Source organism: Solanum stenotomum, chromosome 3 (genome assembly GCF_019186545.1).
Source record: "Solanum stenotomum isolate F172 chromosome 3, ASM1918654v1, whole genome shotgun sequence".
In the NCBI taxonomy this organism is placed as follows: Eukaryota; Viridiplantae; Streptophyta; class Magnoliopsida; order Solanales; family Solanaceae; genus Solanum; species Solanum stenotomum.
Window position 1 is genome coordinate 33,612,775 of NC_064284.1, and position 9,353 is coordinate 33,622,127.

The 9,353-nt window shown below is 33.9% G+C and overlaps 1 protein-coding gene across 1 annotated transcript; it reads left to right on the forward strand.

Annotated features, from left to right (window-relative positions):
- Window positions 1–6,248: 6,248 nt before the first annotated feature.
- On the forward strand, window positions 6,249–7,034 carry LOC125860147 (NAC domain containing protein 52-like). The gene has a single exon (XM_049540048.1). The coding sequence runs from the start codon at window positions 6,249–6,251 to the stop codon at window positions 7,032–7,034; it is 786 nt and encodes a 261-aa protein (XP_049396005.1).
- The last annotated feature ends 2,319 nt before the right edge of the window (window positions 7,035–9,353 follow it).

Here is a 9,353-nt window from a genome sequence, read left to right on the forward strand (position 1 = left end):
AGTAGCTGGATGTGGGAGTTATTTATCCCATCTCAGATAGTAATTGGGTATGTCCTGTGCAGTGTGTACCTAAAAAAGGTGGTATGACGGTGGTTCCAAATGAAAGAGATGAGCTTGCTCCAATGAGGCCTGTCACTGGATGGAGAGTTTGCATGGATTATCGGAAGTTGAATGCGTGGACAGAAAAAGACCACTTTCCTATCCCTTCCTAGTGTATTACCTGCAAAGCGATAAGTTATGTATCTCTAAATCCTTGGTCCGGCATCTAGAGAATTTCACCCCACACCTTGGTCCGGCTACGTGTGTATAATTTACTAATCCTTACCATTACCTCGTATTAGATGTCACATCGATGTATGGCTTAGTTTTCACCCTCGCACCAATTGACATTAATTCTATTAGATAGTATCACACTAAATCTATGTTGATAATTTTTTTCTTATTAACTACCTCCTTGGTCCAGCAAGTAGCAACAAGGCGAGTTCTAATGTTGCGCACCGTTAAAAAGACTTCTAGACGAAAGGATTATCAATGCATGCAAAACACTATTCGGGAATTACTTAGTTACTATTCATACTTCATTAATCGCTCATGGTTCCCACAACCCTAGTTGTGGATTTAGTTACCCATATTAGCAAGAAAATAATTCATAATGTTTGAAGAATAAATCATGAACTTACGTGGTAGAGTAGAATAATCCCAGAATTTCAACTTGAATTTCAAAGTAAAAATCACCGAAACGTGCTTAGGAAATTAAGAATTGCTAAAGTTGCAAGTTAATCTCCCAAGCCAAAAACTAGCACTAAAATAATAAAGTCTAACTCCCAAATACGAGGTTTACATACCCTATTTATAGAAAACAAGTCCTAAATTAAAAGGGAAACAAAATAAGGAAAGTTTGTTCAGGCACACGTCTTCATTCCACGAGAATGACTCACGAATCGTCAATGGATCTACGGTCCCTGAGTCCCTTCCGTCAGCTAGGACTTAGAAAATATTTCAGCTTCTCTGAAGCAAACGACGGAACACCAGTACGGACTGTATATCTCCAAAAATTAGGTACTGGAACCCTCACAATCACATTATACGGTTCAGTAGTATGGTCTGTAGATCAATCTATGGACTGTCAATGGTCTCTGTGGTTCCACGCTTGGTCAAATTCCCTGATTCTCCTTCCATGCCTTGCCCTGCTGATCTACGATCACCATATACGGAGCATCAATGGACCTACGGTCGGTAGACCACCTCCGTAGATGCCCTGTTCTACATTTCTTTCATCTAACTTTTTACTTCCGCGCCTAAACATCTTTCCTACAAAACATGATACAAACACATAAAAACCAATACAAAAAGGCCCTAGACACACACAACTCTTAAGTAAAATGTATTAAAAATACCGTAAACTCACGGTATATCAACACCCTCAACTTAAATTCGTTGTTTGTTCTCAAACCACGCACTAAGACTCTACACGACACTTTGTATAGAAGCAATCATTTCAAGCACAAGCAATCACATAGCTCTCTACCCCGACTCTCTTCTCGAGTGCAAATCTTTTCTCTCAAACTCAACAAGATAACTTGTGCGGATCCAAACATGACAAAGACCGGCCAACCAACACACAACATACATTGTTTTACTATCATCAAGGTACCAACTTTCCGACAGTGTAACTAGTGCCCTTACTTCAAACGAAATCCCTTTTTTTCACAATAAATTTGATTTTGGGTACAAGGATTTATTCAACACTCACACTCAGAAGTAACTTCAAGTACAGTTAGTGCTCAATACCATAGGTTTGCCCTTATTTTCACTGCTTAGACTCTCCAAACTAGGTTCTAGGATCACTATAGGACTTTCTTGGCTTGTAACATAGGCACGGGGTCAGGTGTGGTACATTTGGGTACGTTTTAGTGATTTTCTGCCCTCCTTGACATTACATTAGGCTTTCTACCTCTTTTTGCCCTATTTTTGATATCCTACCATTTTACCTTCTTTCCCTTGATTCTCTTCGACCATGGATGTGACTTTAGATTTTGTAGCTTTTTATTTTTCTCTTTCATCTTTTTCATGCGTTTTATTCTTTTCTTTAGCTTTCAACAAGTCATATCCTTTCCTCTCTTTTCTTTTTCTCTTTTTTCAACATCAAACTCCTTTCATACCCATTTTTCTTTCTGTTTCCTCTTTCATAGCCACCCTCAACTTATGAATTTTCCATTGGTTGAGGTGCACATGTCATCCCTTAAAGAATATACATCCAACAATTATAGTGATCTTTCACGCTTCAAAGCTTTAATTTCTTTATTATTTTTCTTCTAACAAATAGTCGATAGATTTGAACAATTATAATACCAACCAATAATCACTTGTTTGTACTTTACAGACTTATAGTTTCTATACTATATAACCAATACTCCCTCCGTCTCATATTAGATGAATATTTTACTAAATATATTTGTCGTATACTACTTGATCACTTACTATATCAAGATATAATTAATTAATTTTGTTTCCATTTTAACCCTACAATTAATATAAGTTTAAACAAATTTTGAAGATCCAATTTATTTTCCAGAAGGCTAACTAATATGAGCAAAGGAAAAATGGTAAAATTAATCAATCTATTAATGATTTCTTAGTTAAGGTATAAAATAAAAAATGTCCATCTAATATAAGACGTGAGAGCATTATTCATGTCACACCCCAAACCCGGATGTGATGGCACGTGTCCATTTCCTACCGGACACGTCAGCCTAACCCAACCACAACGATAGAGAAGTAGAAATACAAGAATAAAAGATAATAAATAAGCGGAAGACTTTAATTAAGACTCAACACTACCCAAAATTTGGTTGTCACAAGTACAAACCTCTAAATACAGAATTCGAATAAAAATATACAAGTCTCAGAGTATAGTTCTCGAATAGAACAAAACTAAAAGTAAAGATAACTCAAGGGCACATCTGAAATGGATCGCTACCTCTCGAGTATGTCCCGAAGCTCAATCTGCTAAAGAAAATATTAAGCCAAATCTGAGAGAGCTGTCAACCTACACAATTGTGTAGAAGCAAGGGTGAGTACCGAAAACCACAGGTACTCGCAAGTAACTCTAAACTAAGCAAAACTAGCAGCTACAAACAACTCCTTTCAATCCCAACCGAACCACTGAAACTTCAATCTAGCAGCAAACCAACCAACCTATACTAAACAGATCATATTCAACAACCAGAACCAACAGTATATCATCATCAACCTCAGATCAACAAATAAGAGCAAGTAGATCAAATTCCACATAAGAAGGGTAAATCGATACAATCCACACATCACAGACAAAGATAAGGCAAATGCGATGCAAAATGCAATAATGATGTCATGTAGTCGTGATGCATGTCTGTCCTACGATACACATCTGTTGACGTAATCATTCTGCGCTGAATACTCAAATCAGAACCCATGGGGGCCACACATGGACCATGTATCACTGTCGGAACCAGATCCCATCGGCATCCAAATCGCTAGCCGGAGCTAGTCCATCTCATATATCTCTAGCCGGAGCTAGTCTCAACTGTGTCTCATATCCATCCATCCTCATATCAGTGTCTCAGAACTCATGCAATAGATAGTTCACACATGGGATGAATAATGAATATGCATATGTCATCAATCATATCACGATCACATCATAGTATTACACATCATCTGTCTCAATCACAACTATATCATGACCACATCATAGTATTACACATCACCTGTCTCAATCACAACCATATCATGACCACATTATAATATTACACATCACCTGTCTCAATCACAACCATATCACGACCACATCATAGTATTACACATCATTTGTCTCAACATCAATGTTTGTATCAATCATAGCCTACTCATGCTCTTCTATCCCCTCAATATCAGTTATCACATGACTTATTCAACAAATTCAAGTCACATATAACACATTTAGCTCATTTTATTCCCCATCTTTCATTTGCAACAATTTCAATCAACAAATAAAACCCATCCTCAATCCTCATTACTCCCCAACACAATTAGGAAAGTAGTCATGCGTAGTCTAAGAGTTTTACAAAGTTTGGGAGCCACTTGCCTTAAAACGAACTCCAAAAGTTACTTGACTTGAGCCTTTCCTTTCCGAGTATAATCTGGATCACGATAATCTATTCAAACAATTATTCACAATCACAATTCGAGTCCAATGACACTAAATTCAAGAAATTTAGGGGAAAAGGGCAAAACGGTCCAAAACTCTCATATCGGAAAAGGATACCCAAATCTGGAAATTTTTGATGTAAAATGATCCTTAAAGTATTTGGAAGCTAATGGTGATAACCAATTTGAAAATGGAGTTGAAATCAATTCACAAACTCAATTTGAAGGAAAATCCACATTCTTGAAAAAGCCTAAAATATTTGGATTCGAAACCTCAACTCGAAAATGAAATATCTCTTGAAAAACATCTTACCCATGCTTAGATAAGTTCAAATATGAAATTTCATCAAAAACGGAGTTAAGATTGACCTTGAAATTCTCAATTTATCAAACTTTAACTTTCCCGGGAAAGTCCAAATTGTACGCGGTTAATATAATGAAAATAATCGATCATTCAATAATTTTATGTTAAAATCAGTTTACCCATAACATAAGGATCGTAAATATACCTTTTTCATCAAAAAGGGAGTCCAAATCGATAAAACCCCAATTTTTCCCAAGAGATTTACGAATAGGAAAAAAAACCAGATAAAAAAATTATGAGAAAATGTCGAATTGAAGATTGAATACTAACCCTCATATTAATTCAAGAAGACACCCGTAAGAATCACTCCATTCTGATCTCTAGAACTCCCGATATGCTCAAAATACCAAATGAACACAGTCTGAGATTTTTATAACAGTACATAGCTGTTATGCACCAAAAAAACTGCAGTTAATCTTTCACTAAAAAGGCCGTAATTTCCTCATACGATAGTGAAATGACCCGATTCTTTTTTGTAAATGTCTTAAATAATGATACGAACCTGCTCGTTCAATCGGAGCTCAATTTCATGCTCGTTTGCCCAGTCAAATATCATTTCTATTCGGTAAACAATTATTTCTTATTTGCGATAAAAGTCCAATCTCGGGTTAGCGAAAATGCACCAAAATTTGCAAATAAGTCCTATAATTCATGCTAAAAATTTCAGAACCTTCGGAATAATTTTTCGACCTTTAAAACTAATAATGAACCNCGGTATCCGATAAGGCGTCAAGAAACTAACTTTAGGTTCAAAAACTCGAAACGCACTCAGGGCCTCTAAAAATTCAACCAAGACTCATTCTAGACTTAGAATCACCCCCTGAATCCAACGGTGCCCTCGGAATTCCATTTTGAGCACCGGAACCTCGTTTGTTGACCAAAGTCAACTCTTGATCAAAATTTCACAATTTTAGCAACTTAGGACCTCAAATCTTCGTTTTAACTCCAAATTCGACTCCGCAAATTCTCATAGACCCGTTTCGACATTCTAAAACTGCTGGAATCGACGGAAATCCGATTCGAGTCTTGAAACTCCAAATGACTCGAAATAGCACTTTTAACCAAACTTTAACTCTTAAAAACTCAACTTTTCATCAAATTTCCTTCAAACCAACTTCGAAAATACAACAATTAGGACTCGGGACAATTATCGGGAGGGATAAAACGGTCATTTTATGAAAATTTCCAAAAATGACCTTTAGGGTCATTACAATTCACTTCCCAAAACAATTAATATTAATTTTATTTTAATTTTGTAAAATAATAAATTTCTACTTTTACTCACAATCAACTATAATAAAGACTTGTTGCCTGCATTTTTAATGTGAAAATAATCAAAAATAAAACACGATATTTTTTTTTTAAATAGAAAAAAGGTCAAATTGCCACGTGTCTTTAAAATACTTGAATGGATTTGTCGGTTGTTCTACCAGAAATACCCCCAAAAGAAAACTAAACTCACTTTAGGAAATTTTCGTAACCACTTGCGTTTGAAAATAAGGAAATAAAGTAACTTGAAAAGTAGTAATTAAGTAACTTTAGTTAGTTCAATTACGGTTATAGTAGTAATTTAGGAAATAAAGTAACTTGAGTTTGTTAAGTAATTTGAGTTTTTTCCATTAGGGTAATAAGATGTGTATAAATAGATAACTATCTTTGTTTAGACATCATAATTCACATAATTAGTATAGCTAGGTTAATTCTGGATCAAGAATCAATGTCAAAGCAAATGGGAATACGTTTTCATCCTACTGATACGGAGCTAATCAACTATCTTAAGAGGTTTTTCAAAGGCGAATTATCATTGAATCAACATTGTCCTATCCAGTTTGCGGATATATATGGAGATCAACCACCATGGGAGATATTTGGAGCTAATTGTGAAGAGAAGTTTCGTTACTTTATTACTCCTTTGAAGAAGCGGAAGATTAAAGATAAAAGGTTTTGTCGAACTTGTGCAAAAGGGATGTGGAAAGGGCAAACCGGAGAAGATCTTATAAGGAGAAATCGTATGGGTCCTGTGGTAGGGTTTAAGAGAAATTTCAAGTTTGAAACAAGTGAGTGTGGCCAAAATAAAACTTGGTTGATGATAGAATATCGTGTTGCGGATAGTTTCTTTAAGGAAAACAATCATATTGTTAAAGAAGATTTTGTAGTGTGTCGAATCAAGAAAAAGCTATTGATGGATAAAGAGAAGAACGTGGATCATGTTATGGATGCAGAAGATGGAGATGTTGCGGGGGTTATTGATCCTATGTTGCTGCTTGAACCTAATGATAATAACGACTACTCCACAACGGAAGATCAAGTTAGAGTTTGTGAGGCTACAACTTCCGAATATGATGTTCAAAATAGTAGTACAATGGAGAAGAGAGGGACAACGTTGGAAGTACAAGAAGGCCACAAAGTTGATCATATTAGAAGTGAGGAAGATATGTATAGAACATACGAGGACATCCTTGTTGATATTCCTGATGATTGGTTGCAGCATTCAATAGTTTGAAAAGAAATTGTATATATATAGTTCAATTTTTCACATATATACATAATGTCGATGTTCTGATTATTAATATTTCAAGAATTTTGCTAACCTGTTTTCATGTATATATTTGTGATCTTCGTATGTCTATGCTGTCTCTTTTTTAGTTTAATCCTAGCTCCATATAATTAGTGGGTACAACGAATTAAAGAAGTACTATATTACTTTGATCGATCTGGAGATTTATTTGAATGTTGTTATTTCTGTGTTGGAAGAGAACCTTTACTCTTAGAGAATGGATATATAGTAGGAATTCATAAAACTGATATTAGTTGTGTCTCAAAAGAAATTGTGATTATAAATATTGAGCAACAAGGTTGTTAATATTTTCCTATAGCCCAATAGGTGAATGCATGATATATTTAAATCTTTTCAGTCAATTCAAACATAGATATTTTTAACCCTTTTCCATTTATAATTAAATTGAAACAAGTGATTTAACAACTTTATTCTCATCACAAATGATGACTTGTTTATTCGATGTCTATCCATTAGTATGATAGCGAACAGCAACTACAGATACAAAAAAGAGAGATATCCAATTTTTATGCCAATAAGAGAATAATTGGTATATCAATCATTATACAAGAGCTAGCAAATAATTATTTAAACGGAAATGCTATATGGAGCTACTATGCAAGAGATCAGTTAATGATATATTCAAATTCAAGAGAATTAAGAAGAGCAGATTTTATTTATTTTATTTTTTGCTGTTATTTTATGTTTTATTGTTAAAACCTATAAGTTTTTACATCTAGCTGTAAATATTTTACTTCCCAGGGCTAGTTTTATTCCTGACATTTTCCAATATAATACTGGTGATTTATCTATATTTCTATCATTTATTGCTACCGAGTAGTTAGCACTTCTTTCATTATTCTTATCATAGCAATTAAATTATCTTCTAGTTTTACCATTTCTTTTTCTAACATTAAACTTATATTGTCACCTATTTTTTTTGTATCTCCTTCCTAGATTAGAAAATATTATCTTTATTTTTAATCCGTCATAGTTTTCATATGTTTTTTCGTCTATGGCATATTCTTCCTTATTCATCTATAGATTGTGTTGAAGTTTATATTCTAAACTTTCTATTTGTATTTATAGATATAAAATAGTTTTTCTCTGTGCTATTATAGATTTTTTACAAATTCCTGCGAATATATTACTGTTAAGTGTACTTTGCCTATGTGTTATTTCACCATTCTACTTTTTTAAAATACAATTGAAGATATACTCAAAGTCATTACTACACTTTGTACCAAAGTGGATAGTATGGACAATGAGATACAAAAACTAAAATCTAAAGCTAGTACAAGTCAGCAGCATGACTATAAAAATACGGAGCTACGTCGATCGGAAGACGAATAAATTCCAGAGATAGAAGGAGACATTGGGAAACTCCCTAAAACCCATAACATTTGTTCAATTACAACTACAGGTACAAGCAGACAAGTTAGTGAAAGACAGCACAAGAATATAAATTTGAACAAGTTATTTGAAAAACCATTTACCCCAAAAATATCAAAAAACTTTTTGTTCACGGAATCACAAACCTCTACATATGTAGATAGCCTACACCATGACAAGAAAACATATAACCATATCACACGTACCTATATAGAGAATATATATAAAATCCAAACTTACCTTAACCTTAACCCAAGATCCACTATAACCAAAGAACCAAACCAAGATTACCTAACCCAAAAATTACAAGGTTATAATAAATTGATTGCACAGTCAAAAACTAATGCAAATTTAATCAAAACATGTTATAATTATGGATTATTAAATACAGTATATACCTACGATGGAGAAGAAATAAGTGAAATGCCAAAATTACATAAGGTATTTATCACATACAAAAGAGTAACAAAGGGAAACTTATTTTATATAAAATTCTATACAGCACCAGCAGAGATACTATATGAAGAAATAAAACCTTCAATCCAAGTTGTAAAGATAGGTTTGACAAAAGATATGATAATACCAGAATATATCAGATAGCAATCAGAGATACAAAAAAATTGAGATACCCAGTTTTTATGCTAATAAGAGAATAATCGGTATATCAACTATCATCCATGAGTTAGTTAACAATTATTTAAACGGAAATGATATATGGAGTTATTATTCTAGAGATCAGTTAATGATTTATTCCAATTCAAGAGAGCTAAGAAAAGCAGATATGGATGAAGTCCAGAGATGGATTTTATCATTACTTAAACCAGAAGAACGACCTACAACACGAGCACTAAAGACAGGATTTATTTCAGCAGA

What these genes read in the sequence shown, in the direction of transcription:
- LOC125860147 (XM_049540048.1), top strand. Translation starts at nt 6,249, where the DNA reads ATGTCAAAGCAAATGGGAATACGTTTTCATCCTACTGATACGGAGCTA.